This window comes from Haplochromis burtoni, unplaced genomic scaffold (genome assembly GCF_018398535.1).
Source record: "Haplochromis burtoni strain Fernald_Lab_line unplaced genomic scaffold, NCSU_Asbu1 Contig_259, whole genome shotgun sequence".
NCBI lineage: Eukaryota > Metazoa > Chordata > Actinopteri > Cichliformes > Cichlidae > Haplochromis > Haplochromis burtoni.
In genome coordinates, this window is record NW_024582620.1 from 247,360 (window position 1) to 262,231 (window position 14,872).

The 14,872-nt window shown below is 38.3% G+C and overlaps 1 protein-coding gene across 6 annotated transcripts in view; it reads left to right on the forward strand.

Moving 5' to 3' along the window:
• The window catches only part of brsk2a (BR serine/threonine kinase 2a), a 170,536-nt gene that overhangs the window by 114,942 nt on the left and 40,722 nt on the right, over positions 1–14,872 (forward strand). For all 6 annotated transcript variants that reach the window (XM_005942869.3, XM_005942870.3, XM_005942873.3 and 3 more), the window contains one exon: positions 3,474–3,614. In XM_005942869.3, the coding sequence (XP_005942931.1) occupies positions 3,474–3,614 (141 nt within the window). The remainder of the gene's footprint in view (positions 1–3,473; positions 3,615–14,872) is intronic.

The window sequence follows — 14,872 nt, forward strand, 5'->3', positions numbered from 1 at the left end:
TTATTTTATTTTATTTTTTTAGCCTAAGATGTATTGATCTTATTAAGTTTGTTGTTGTGAATCCTTAAGCAATCAATCAAGGAGTGCAAGATCTACTGTTGTTGTAAGAAATTTACATACACTTATCATGGGCATGAATGTCATGGTAATATCATTTTCAGTGATTTCTTTGAGCTGTTGTGGAATAATTGCACAGCATAGATTTTTAATGACTTTAAAAAAACAAGAATTTGTTCCACAAGTTAGAAAATATTTATTCCCTCCACACGGGGACAAAATTATAAATACAGGTCAAATATTTGCATACACCCCCACTAAGGTTTGGTTAAAAGGCCCTTAGCAAATCACACCTTAATCAGATGTTTTTAGTAGTCATCAACAAGCTTGTAGCATAATTCTGGCTGGATATTTGACCACTCTTGTAGATAGAATTGGTAGAGTTCATTTAAAGTGCTTGGTTTCCTGGCACAGACCTGCCTTTTAAGAACAGTCCATAAATTTTCAATGAAGTTGAAGTCTGGGCTTTGAGAAAGCTATTCCAGAAGCTTAACGCTAGCTTGCTTTATTCATTCCAAAACCAGTTTTGATGTGTCTTTGAGTTTCCACCATCTAGCTCTCTTGCTAATTTATTTATAAGGTAAAAACCAAAAAACCCAACTTATATTGACCAAAGTGCTGTACCACATATTTGATAGAAGTAAATAGGCAAAGAGAACAGAAATAAGTAAACGTATGCTAGCAGGTGCTAAACATATACAGTCATGGCTGAAAAAAAGCATAGGCGACACAATGAGTAAATCAGACAAACTCAAATTCCTAATAAGTTTAGTTTTAGTTTTAAAGTACTCAGTGGAAGGAGCAGACTTCACTGTGAGGGAAATGCTGTTCTACATTTCTAAGACTCCTATGATTTAAAATCCAGAGTAGCAGACAGTCAGAAGCATGCGATCAGCTGACTGGAGGAAACAAGAAGTCAAGTAGCTGTGTAAGAGGTTGGACATGTAAAAAGGAGGCAGGTCAAGAAGAGATTTACAGACAACTTTACAGAGCAAGATCAGAGGATCTTGAAATCACTTCTAAACTTCACTGGCAATAAGTGGAGAATAGCTTAAACAGATTAATATGATTTCTTTTTGAGGTGCCTTTGAGCAGCCTAGCAGCAGTATTTTGGGCTGAGCTGAATCAGAGAAGGAAAAAGCTATTTTTAACCACTGAGTTAATTTGCTTATCTTAAAGCCAGATTCAAATATCACACCAAGATTTCTGACCAAAGAAGAAGTTGTAAGAACAATTTGGGACCTAAGACGGAACCCTGCGGTACCCCACAATAAAGTGTAGCTGTGGAAGAAGAATTGTTTCCAAAGCTGACACAGAATGTTCTATTTTTGAACCAGTGTAGTGCCAGCACAGAAGTGCAGGCATTGTAGGGGATGTTGTAAGCAATGGCATCACTGAGATTAAAGAGGACAAGGAACAGGTATTTTCTTGATATGAAGCTGAAAAAATTCCTTAATTTTTCTATCAATTTTGAGCAATCTACAAGTATCACTCATAGCAAAACAGCTCCATAACATGATGATTCCACTACCATGCTTGACAGCTGATATAGTTTTGTTAGGTTTGAAGGCCCCTCCTTTACTCCTCTAAACATACTGCTTGTCATTGTGGTCAAACAGCTCGTTTTTTGTTTTGTTTGACAATAAAATTTAGATTTAGAACTTTTATATAGTTCTAGAACTTTAGAACTTTAGAATTGGAGAAGCTTCTTGGATAAGAGCTAAAACATCTTCAAGAAACTTCAAGAAAAAGTTCAGTCACTTTCTTTCCAAGCTCCTTAGACTAACGTGACCTAGATGACTGAGAACCTACACAGCCATATCTGACAATAAATCTTTTTTCTTGAAGACATTTTGCTTATACATGTGGGCAGCTGCTAATATTGGTCGAGCCCAGAGGTGTGGATTTTGGGACAGGGGCTTTTATCTTGGTTAGCACCCTCACAGTCTATGGCTATGTAAAACTCTGTTCACCGTGTGACACTGTTGTTTCCGGTTCTTGGCAGGCTTGAGCCTTGGGGGTTCCTCGGTTGTTTCTGAACATCCTAACCAGTTTCCTCTCATCTGAGGTTGTCAGTTTAGGGCTTCCAGACAAGCACAAGTTATTCAGTTGTGACACTTCTGAATAACTTGTACTTTCATACAATTGTTTGAACTGTTGATCTTGGAATCTACAGTTGTTTCCAAATAGCTCCAAGAGACCTTCCCAACTTGTGTAAGTCTACAGTTCTTTTGGTCTTCGCTGAAAGCTTCTGACCACAACTGTATGTCTATAAGAGTTAATAGTAGTAGTAGAATTTTCCTAAACCTTGAATACTTTAGCTTAGATATAATATTAAATCTGAAAGGGAAATCCTGATTCTTGCATCATAATAAAGCTATTTTTTCAGAGACAAATACAAATTTAAAACAGAATAATCGGAGGAATTACAGCAGTAAAAAAATGTATCTTTTTTAGGGTAAACTCAGTGGAGCATCCTGCCTGAACGCCAGTATTTTAAGTCACAGACCAGAAAACTTACCTCACAGAGAAATTAAATTTGTAGCCGTCCTTATTCTGCATGCAAAATGTATGTGTTTTTGTAATTTGTGTTCACTCACTTGTGTTTGGACTGGTTGTTATTTTTGCCAAAGCTGCCGAGGCTTTTCCAACAAAGGTTTTGCCTTATCAGACTGAGGGCTGTTTAATGAGCACATACGCTGTCACTAGTTACAGTTTGAGACGCCATATGTTAATACAATGAAAGAGACCCATGTGCACCCTAATATCCAGAAGGGGAGAGACAGAATATTTTACTATCAGTCTGGATTTCACTTTGTCCTAGTGAAGATGGAGTGAGTTTGAGTACAGGATATATGAGTAGTTGAGATCGGAGCAGGGCCAGGGCACTCCTTGCTTTCAATCCACAGACGCAGCTGCAGGCATGGGTCAGTGAAGATTCATCTCCTCCCTCTCCCCTTGGAGCTGCAGAGCATGGCCACACAGTCAGGATGACAGAATGCTTGGCCACACAGACTCAAAGGCCACCTGACGAAGGGCCGCATGAAATGATGAAGTGATGGCAAGGAGGGTGTGTGTGTGTGTATGTGTGTGCTATGAAACTAAGTAGATGGACAATAGATCGCCAAAGAATTATAAAAAAGATTAATCAGCATGATATAGTTTTTCAAAGATAAAGATTTGAAAGCTTGTTAGTCTTTAATCTATGTGCTTCGAGGGAACTATCATCCTGCCATTGCGCCATTTCTCAGAAACCTTAGAGGTCCAAGGTTTTTCTTTTCTTTAGGGCTTTGTAGAGAGGGCAGGTATTTGTTCTGGCAGGTATTTTTCTTCTTTCTGGGTGCATGTATGAGAGTTTTTTCTCATGTACTCTCTTGATTTCGTTCCTATTTCTTTGTCTCCTCTCTGTTTCTCAGGTACCTCGTGCTAGAACACGTGTCTGGTGGTGAACTGTTCGACTACTTGGTGAAGAAAGGCAGGTTAACACCTAAAGAGGCCAGGAAATTTTTCAGACAAATCATGTCTGCCTTGGATTTTTGCCACAGTCATTCCATATGGTAAGTGACATCCTCATGAAAAACATCCTGTCATAGCTGCTGCTACTGTGGAGGGTGTAAAGGGTTGGATTGCACTTATGGAACAGGAGCTAATAAAGATACTGAGTGAAACAGTCCAATCTTTTTTTTCCATTGATACTCAGCAGTGTTTTTGACATTTGGAAAACAAATATAGTTTTGACATAAATAAAGGAAACTCATATTCTCAAATATACATTGATAAAATAAATGCTTCAAGATTTGAGATGTAAGAAAAAATATTGAATTTAAAATTGTAATAAGATTAGCTGTCCTCTGCATACATACAAATAGGACTGTAATACAAGAACTTTGTGAAAACCACAGACTAGATGTAATATTTGAGATACTTGGAGTTAAACCCATAAGAGGTACATTCATTATGTGTAATCCATAAAAAACATCAGTTACATTTAAAAAATGTGTAAAACTATCATACCCAGGAGGCGTAACAAAGTCAATTTGGTTGTCATACAACATTGAACAAATAATGAGTTCCCCAGTAATGACTTCTGGAAAGATGCAGACTTTTCCTAAAGTGAATCTATAATGTAAATTTCAGTCAGTTTATTCAGATCTTTGGAGAGCTGTTTAGTTTTCATACCAATCATTCATTATGGAGATTACAGAATGGAAAAAAACCCTTAATATTGCTTATTTTGCAACATGTTTGTGAGTATCGCTGACATGTGGCAAAGAGAATCTCAGACACGTATCTGAATCTATATGCATTCTTTTCAAACAAAATCAAAAGGAAATATGAGTTTGTTTATCGTGAAGCAGATAAGCCATGACAAATCAGTGAAAAAGATGTGGTGATAACTTGAAAAGTTGAAAATATGATTCAGTGAGAAGCAGAAGGGACATTTTTTTCTCAGTAACATGATAAATTAGGCCTGTGCAAAGGTCTCAGATCACTTTTCAGGTGTCTCTATTTATTTCTGCAAACCTGCGAGGTTAGGCAGAGTGAAGGCAAGAGTAGAAACCCTCTTATCAGGAAGGAGGACAAACAGACATACACAAACTGTGGAATAGTAAAAGCACATCCTGTGGAAGAATAAACGTCAGAACTGGATGACCGTACCTGCTGTAGTGTGTGTGCTCATTTCTCTTCTTCTTGATATGAAATGTTTTCATAGTGAACCCATCTATATTTTATATTCTGTGTCTTTTGGAAGATTATTTTTGCATGACTGTAAACCTGTTCTAAACATAATTTCCATAACATGCTCCAACGTGACACATTTTGTTTGACTTCGGGGGGTAATTTAACTGTTTACCAGCTCATAGGCTAGAGGCAATCATATAGACCTCAGAAGTCAAACATGTCAGCAGGAGACTGATTTAGGAACCTCGTTTGTTTGTATGTGTTTGTTTCTTGCTTTCTATGTGTGTGTGTATATAGGGTGTGTCGTGTGGAGATTATACGTAGTGAACATTTGTTTTCCTAAACAAGGCAGTGTGTTTGTTTCTGTGTTTCAGAGTGTATTCTTTTATTCTGTGTTTTATCAGCGTCTTCTTACATGGCAGAGCACCAGGACCATAGAGCTGAATAATATCAAATGCATTTATTTTTACCTTCTTGAGGAATAAAAACTGGAAATCTCCAGCTACTTGCCAGAAGCTGCAAAAGGAAATTGCAAGATTCAACATATAGACAAAATATAGTCCTACATTCAGCTACTTGAAATTTATAAATACTTTGTGTATTATTTCCTAAATCAAATAACAGCTGGGTCTGTTAATGTAAAACAAAAATTAACAGGATGAGTTTAATTACATAATCTAGTAACATAACACACATAACAGTAAATTCACACAAGTGAAAAATGTTAAAAATTCTTAATGACAGGTTAATTTGGTGAGACGTGGAGAATTGGAGAGGGAACCAAAATGCAGGACGTCCGAGGCAGACAGATTACACAAAAAGGGAGCTGCTTATTTAGGCTGAACTAAAAGTCCAAAAAACACAAACGTCTACAAGGAAAAATCAAACGCTATCCATATGCTGGCAGGGAACGCACAGGGGATATAACCAGAGAGCTCCACAAAGAACGGCAGGTGAAGAACAGAGTTTATACACACAGAAGGTTGATTAGGGAGGAGACACAGGAAGGTAACAATTAGGAAATCGAGGGAAGACAGACAGGAAGTAAAACTGACATACGTCTTATACCTAAATACTAAAAATTTCAGTGCAATTATGAGACAGGGAAATACAAAGGGATTAGAGGAGACGGGGGGAGGACTAAGACAACAATCTGTACCAGAAAACCTATAAAATTAACTTGTCCCTAGAAAAACAAATTCAACACACAGTAGAATAAGAAGGAATTAAAATGGCGTTCTAAACTCCAAGTACTAGCACAGAAAACCTAAGCAAGAAGTCAGACTTGAACATGTTCAATCAAAGTTTGAAACAAAAATAAAGAAAAAGAGCGCTTCACACTGAATAAAGATGAAGATAGAAAGTCTAACCAGTCAGCTAGAAAGTCAAAAAAAGAGAGAATGGAAAAGGAGAAAAAGAGAATAGCCACACCATAAACCAGAATGCAAAACTCAGAGAGCAGCCTAAAACATAATACAATAGGACAAATGGGAAGGAAAATGGTACAAAAATACACTCTTTAAGTGAATAGAATTCAAAAGTTATGAGAACAAAACTCAAAACAAAACTGTGGCAAAAGACCATCACATTCATATTATTAAATTATTGATACACCGTGTACCTGAGGCCAATAGGTAGACAAACCTGCTGCTACACAACAGAACTAAAAAATAATAGAACTGGAGTCATGTTTGTTTTAGTAAATGTGCTGATTGTTTTCACGAGTTAAGAATTCCTGCATATTTATCTACCTGCATATTTGCCAAAGTATGCATATAAAAGTTCTTTGGAACAAGAGTATTCACTCTGCTTTTGTTGTTTGTGTCAACTGAGTCAACGTGGTGAGTCAGATTTCACTTCAGCAAAATTAATGTTTGAATAAACAGTAAAGCGTAGCTAAGGTGCTGTACACAACGTAGGGCAAAGACTAGATCAGGGTCCGTGTTTACTTGCAGAAGTAACAATCAAAATGTGCTCATTATCCAGCACATTATGATTTTGTTTTCTTGCTGATCACACTGTGATAGTCATCACTGGCAGGGGCTTGAGATTTAAACTAGGAGATCATCATAAAACCCTAGCGTAGCCATGGCCAGGCCATGGCCATTGCATTTTTCATTGGCACTATAACTGTTTCCAGTTATAGCCAGTCAACTCATGATGATAATGTATGCCCATCATAACTTTTGTGCCAAGGCTATGTGGCTGAAAGTGCTACAAAGAGACACAAAGACTTTTCTATTTCTCCGTGCACAGTAGAGTATTATACTGATGAAAGAGACGACTCTAAGCCAGTGAAAAACAGCATTCAATACTCCTTTTAACCTGGAGCGTAGTTGTGAATGGCTCCAATGTAGATTAGTATAATGTTGCACAGTTAATTAAGAGGAAAAATTAAGGTAATTTGTCATGGAATTATACAGTGCAATTCTTATGATTAGATATTATTTGTATTTTACTGCATAGTTTATAAACGACCCTCTTCCAGTATGGCTGTTGTTATTTACTTATTTGTTTGTTTTTTTAAATGAGAGCTCTTGTGCACAAGCTGCTGCTTTCTTCAGACTAACTTTACACTTGAACTATCTTTAGATGATGCAGTCCCCTTTATTTTATTGTCTGAACCATCAAATGATGCTGATGCATTTAAACTGGAACACTTGGAGGGGTGAACCCTCCCCCCACAATATAATTGTTGCACAAGCAAAAATAGAACAAAACTGTTCCATCTTAGGAAGGAATAAAAATTAGAAGTCTTTTATCATTCCATGTAAATACATTTCTGATAATGGCTGTGAGAACAGATTAGATCAATTAGGAGGAAGCATCTGGAGCTGATGTTAAGTGCATGCACAAAGATAGATTATCAGAGCTGGGCAGTTTTACCTCTCCGTCCCTGTTTTACTTTGTTGCTGTCTCACTGTCTTAGCTCCTCAAATCCCCTCACTAACACTCTCAGAAAATGATGCCTTGTAAATCTGTCATGAGGAGGATTATTTGGGAGTGTTGCTACACCGACTCGCCCTCCTCCCAACCTCAATTAGGGCCAAACAGACAGGCAGACGCAGCCCTTCTCACCTCCCTTCCATTCTCACTAGTGAGATCCCAGCATCCCCTCAATAAAAAAAGCGTTTCTGCAATCATTCCTTCCATTTTGACTTGTCTGCACAGGAGACCTACGCAGGCCATTGAAGTGCCCCTTTTTTCTCTGTGACTCACCGTGCAGAGTGGGGGTAAACACATGCTCCTCAACCTTTCTTTTCTCTCATTTTTTACTTCTTCACATTTCCTCATGCTTCCGTTTTCCACCCACGTCTTATCCCCAAATAAGATCTCTTCAGCTTGATGGATGTAAGGCTTGAAATAAATGAAATAATGTAGGGGAAAATGGGGGTTTTATGACTCAGTGTTTTCTCTCCCTGATTCAAATTAGTCTCTGATTCAGAGTAGTTTTTTTTTTTTTAGGGAGAGAAGGGGACAAAGTGAAGCACACGGGGATAGCTGCCAAGGGAGATGAGGCAAAGATAGGTACAGCTGGGGTAAAAACCGATGTGCAAAAATAATCTTCATTGGAAGAAATGCATAATAGATGCTGCAGCAGTGAGAGAAAAGCATAAATATAGATCTAGTGTCAAACTAGCTTCCTATTCCCCCTTTCCTTCTCATTAAGACATGCCTTGTATTTGTTATTTGAAGTCTTCTGAAGTGAGATGTGCAAACCTGTGACTCACACAGAGACGGACTGACTGGCAGACTGGTTAGAGCACAGATCAGAGCACAGCGCGCCTATGATAATATGACATTTTACTGATCTTTGTAAAAAATTTGTCTTTCACTTGCTCCTGTAGGGACATCAGAGGTCAACTAGAGAGCAGCGCTTCTAGAGTTGCAGTTTGTTGCTCAAGGTCACAGTAACAGTGTAACAATGTTTCAAAGATGTCATACAATTTTTCAGAAATGTACTTCTTCATTTAACTTACGAGTCACAGTAACATGATTCTGTCAGTCTTCAACAACACATATTAATGCATTTAATTGTAGTGTCATAATTGGATGCACTTTTTAAAATTACAGTGAAGCTTTCTATGATGAACCCAGTTCCCAATGTCTCTATTCTTATATTCGCAGCTTTATCTGCATGGACACATTCAAAGCTGTCTACAGATGAGAATAAAAGACTATTTCACCCTAACCAAAGTAGTCTTTCCACCTGTGGGAACTCTAACCCTTTCACCAAGGAAGCTTCCGTTTATGTGCTCACACATATTAACGCAGTCTTTCCTTTTCCTATTCCTGATAATATGATGTGCACATTATTGCTGCCACCTACATGACAAACAAATGCTTGGTCCAGAAGTCACATTAAACCCACGCAGTAGCATAATCCCGCATATCATCCACATCCACCTTTTTCCCTCACTTTGTCTCTCCCACACGTTGTCATTAGCCGCTGCATATCTCCCTTCCGGAGGGAGAACCAACCACATGCATGAATGGAGATGTATTTGGAGCACATATCTCAAGCCCCACTGATAACATAGTGACATAGTGGAAAAACAGTGGTAGATATATGGACTGTTAATTATTGCTCCAATTCATTTGTGAAGTATAGAATAGGTCATTCTGAAAGAGCATCCATGCCCAATGCCCTTATGCAGTAAAACAAATGCATCTGTTCCACAATTCAGAAGACTGATTCCTTTAACAGTGTTCCACTGCTTCACCAAGTTTCCTGAAGTATGTCTTGGTAGTTTTTGCAGACTCAGTGTGAAGACAAACAAAGACAAAAATGATCACATACCTCGATAAGCTCTCATCAGTGCACAAACGTGCATGGCTCATGCATGATTTTACACCATTTGAAGCCTGGCTAGCTTTTACTTATGTTAATTAATTAATTATGTTCAACAAGTAGGGTCATCAATATCTCAATTTCTTTGCTGTTTATGGGTTTGCCGATATTTGTTGGAGAGCTGTCCATGATGATAGTCTGGCTGCCTGCTTACCTGCCTGTAGAAAGCCTGTGCCATATAGCCTATCATTACAGCTGATGGCTCCTACAAACACAGACCTTTTTTTCCTCTTTCTCTTCTTGTCTTTGTATTTGTCTGATATTTTCTTCTCCTGCAGTGCCACTTACTGTTGAAGTGTAACTTTGTGAGAGGAGAGAAATTGATGTTGAGAGGAGGTGAAATGGAAAAATGGAAATGGGATGGGTGAAATGGTTATGGAAAATCAAGCAGGAAGAAGGAAAATGAAAGTAGTGGGTTGGTTTATGGTCCTCGATTTAGGGGGAATGGGCTAGTGGTAGTGAGGGGATGATTGTTCAAAGAAAGGTAAAATAAATTAGGCTGTGAAATAGGAAAACAAAATAAGATCAAGTGCAGGAAAACAAAAACAACAGTTTAAAGACATGACATGCTGTTAGATGACCAGATAAGAGATGATGTTGAAGCCTGCCGAGCAGTCGAATTTCGTACAAGGCATGGATAAACACTTTAAAGGAATTTTACACTTGCATGGCACCATGGATTAGATGGCTGGTGTTACTCTAGGTTTTTAAATATCTATGCCACTCTTTCACTCCACTGCTTTTCTGGCAGCTTGTCTGTTTATTCTGCCTTGAAGGTCCGTTGCTCATCCTATCATCCCTAGTCAAACTCCTCTGGATTAAGAGCAAACGCTGAGTTGCACACACAGATTTGGCACAACAAGCAAACAGTTTGTTTATTGCTGTTCTGGCTGTCATTGTAATCCCACTTTTAGCAACTAGATTATATGCAACAATGCATTAATGCCCCTTTGTTGCTCAAACCCCCCCATAGGCCTAAATAGAACTGGAGGAGATGACACAAGGGGTGCACTGGGAGACGTTCACAGGCAGGTCTTGCTTCTTGATACTGATCCAGTTTAAATGCAAGTCTTGTGACAGGTAATTACTTAAATGTGTACGTCATCTGTGTAAAGATTTTGGCAGCTGCCCAAGTGAACTTTTTAATGTCACTCAAATAGAAGATCAAATGAGTCTTAAAGCAATGTGTGGGCTTCAAATCTGGCACTTAAATGTATGTATCATGTGGACTTTTACTTTAAAATTATGTCAACATTTCTTCAGTCCTAGTATTTCTGTCCTGATTGACAGTTTTGAAAGCATGTGAAAATGGTTCATGACAAAAAAAAATATTTTCAAACAGTATACAAATCATATGAAATGCATTGTGTTCAGCTGAGAAATGTGGACAACACTGTACTATATATGCAGTGGGGGGGAAATAACTGTTTGATCCCCTGCAGAATTTGGAAGTTTGCTCACTTACAAAGAAATGACCACGCTCTCATTTATATTGTAGTTTAAGTTTAATGGAGAGAGAGAACGTCAACCAAAAATCCAGAAAAACACATGTAAATTGATTTACCTTAAGTGAAATAAGCATTTGATCCCCAATCGTAACACGACGTTTCTTGTTCGCCTGATTTTTACCCACTCCTCTTTACAGAAACTCTCTAAATCCTTTAGGTTTCTTGGTTGTGCATACTTAGCAGCTTAAAAGTTCAGCTCCCTCAACAGAGTTTCTGTAGGACTGAGGTCTGGAGACTGGCGAGGTCGCTCCCTTAACGTGCTTCTTCTTTAGCTACTTTTTTGTTGGCTCGGCGGCAATGTTCCCTCTAATTTTTCATGTGTCTGAGCGAACATACAAACTCCCTGAGCGATCCCTTGGACCACTGTGAGCAACATTAGACGTGTGCACTGTGGTCACACCAGCATCCAATCCACCCAGGTTACATGGTTTATTAAAATAATCAAATTACAGCATTTACATTTATGTTAGACTACTTTTAATTAACTGCTTTAGCCCACTGACCTGACCTGTGTAGTATGTTAACACTATTGGAAGTAAAAATAACTTGAACTTCAATTTTTAAAACACAACTTTCTTTTTTTTTTTTTCCTTTTTTTAAATAAAGCTCTGACTTGTATTATGAGTCTGAGGTCTGGGAGAGAGTCCTGTAACTCTGTCTGCAAAATACAGTATATAATGACCAATGTTGGGCAATTAATTATATAGTTAGAAGTAACTATATAAGTAATTGCCCAACATTGGTCAAAAAAGTAACTGAGTTATGCAAACAACAAAGTTTTTTGCAGCTGTTTACCTAAAAATGCAGCCAAGGCGTTTTTTTTAAACAAACATTTCAAACTATTTACAGAACAATCAGCTGTTCTGCATCAAATTTGATGCCTCACAAATTATTTGTGCCACTCCAAAAAATAATTTCTGTCCACTATGAGATAAAGGAGAACAACAGCCTGATACCTGCAGGCCTGACAACAGGAGATGTATCACTCCTGTAACACCTGTAACATTCAGCAGTCGCCTCATTTTTCTGACACACACAACAAAACTATTGACTACACTACACACTAACTACGCAAGATTTGCGCTAAACTTCGCAAATCTCTCACATCTTAAAACACCGCCGTCTCTCCTAAAACTTCCCCTTTCCTAAACAACTAAATGCCATGTTGCCATATCATTTTTTGATTGGTCGACATGGTACATTTTTCAACCAATAGTAAAGGGTGCGGTTTTTTTGGTTTTGTTTTTGCTCACAAGCCGAGAGCGCTTTCGAGCGTTTTCTTTATAAAATGCCGTTTTTACCGTTTCTTCCCGCAGTAAATTTTTTACGTGGCCGATCAACACAATTTAAAAGCTGGTATAAAGTCCACACTTTTTCCGTCAATTGTTCCGTCTGTCCTGCTCACATCTCCAATGGTTGTTCACGTTGTCATTCACGTGGCTTCACACCACATCAGCCACGCCGCTTTGCTAGCTAAAACACTGTCTGCACATAAGGACGCTGTCATAGCCTGTCAACGACGTTGATTGGCTGCATATATACGAATGTGAATCACATTATTGGCTGGACTATGGGATAAGGTGGCATCGTTCTAATCCCATACGGGAGCAGCCAGTCACTTACTGACTAACACTGCAAAACAGAATTGTTAAAGTTTTAATTTTAATTTCAATTCAGGTTAGATTTTTTTTGTGCGCAACGCAGATTTTATGTGCGCACAGACCGTGCCAGCAGTGCGCAATTGCGCACGCGCGCAGCTTAGAGGAAACATTGCTCGGCGGTATGTTTTGGGTCATTGTCATGCTGAAAGACCCATCCACAACCTAGCTTCAGTGTTCTGGCTCGATATAAGTAACATAAAGATTAGAGACTGTTCATTTATTTGTAGGTGCTCAATATCACAAATTCAGCAGGGGATCAAATAATTAATTCCCCCAGTCTACTGTCATTCACTCAGTCTGGACAGAAGCATCACCTTTTTTTATCTTTATCAAATAAATTTGAAAATATTTAAATACTTTGACTTTGATGAAGGCTCTAAATGATTTCTTGTGCTATTAAGCAGTGTGTAGCTGATGCAAACATAACTATTTTTTCACTTGTTTAAGCTGCAATGCAACTACATTACTGAAAAAAATTTAAAAATGCATTTTTATCTTTCTTGTCCCTCATTGCTCTGAATACATAATTAACTCCACTGGCTAATGAAGGATTTTGCTTAGCACATTCAAGTCAGCAGTCAGAGTTGTCCTCTTTTTCTAATTCCATACAATATTAGCCTAAAGCTTTCTCTAAGTGAATGTGCTTGGTCTCTCTCAAATTGGGTCACCAGAAACCTAAAAAAGTTTGAGAGGAAAACAGAAAGGTAGAAAGAGGAGAACGACACCAGGGTGCGCCGAAGGCTGAATGGGTGCATTTTGATTCTCAACAGTGGTTTTAAACCCCACTCTGTGCACTGTATTGCACCAGGATAACTGTAGTACCTCATGAAAATTCAAAAACAGGTGAGTCATTTTCCTGGCATGTTAATAGGTCAAAAAGATGCATTTGATCCATTAGTGTTAGTTGTAAGTGTTCTCGTGGCTCCAATTAGAGCCACATTTCTTGGTGTGAGCTGGCCTAATGAAAAGCGACATTAAAACATGGTATATGTCAAATGTGTCAGCATGAGAAAAGTATATTTTCATTGAGCTCCAAACTAGTCATAAAACTGCTCATCACCATAAACGTGTCTGAGAAATTATAGTGATGTGAGCCCCAAGAGGACAAAGCCATTACAACCTCTTGTAAAACACAACATATCAGCAAAATATGTGCAAATGATCACAGGCAATTAGGCGTACGCTGTTTGGTTACAAGAATCATGTCCAACAGCCCCTTGGGGTAAAATCCTCGCTCAGATTTTGTAGACAAATACATATCACCTTTAAATTACAAGGAATCGTCATCAGAGCATAGTGCATAGTGAACTGACAGGCTTGTGTTACAAAGGCAAGACTGCATGGAAATGATGGATGACAGTACTAAACTTTAAATTATGCACCCCCCTTTGGCATTTTCATTTTTCTATTCTGTTCTTTTCAAATGATCCATTTAAAGCAAGCATAGCAGCATTTATACAATTCTCATAGACCTTTGCAAAAACTATATGCATCCATGGCATCTAGTGTATTCTTTCTTTTTGTCTTTGATTCCTCAAGCAAGCCAGTGGTATGCAACTCCTATTCTTTTTAAGAAAAACTACTCAATGTCATTGCAATTGTTGAATTTGTTTAACAGCCTCCACCCTTGCTTGACATACACAATATCCCTACTGTGAGGTGTGCTGTGTGAGCAGCATTACAGTAGCAAAGTGCAGTCTAATGTGACAGAGAGGCAGTTTAATGTCCCATTATAGATACCAGGGTCTTGACAACCAATAAAGCATTTAGATGCAATTTGTTCCTCTGGTGCGTTCACTGCTTAAATGTGCTGTTGCCTTTTTTTGTGGAACAACCTCTTGAGTGTTGACTGTTTGTTTTACGTGTGATGGGCCTGTGACAACGCACTTTCTTTATGCCGTGTTTAGTGCTCTTTAAGAGACAAACTTAATTTTTGTTGTTGCATCTGATGAAGACAGTTCAGGGAGAGGACCAGAAGCAAAAATTAAAGCACCCTGCATAGTCTGTGCTTACACCTTTTGGAAAGTATCACAGCTTATAAAGACTTTTGGAGCCGCTTCACATGCTATCAGTTTTTATTTGTTAGGTGTGTAGGTGTGGCTCTTTGAGGT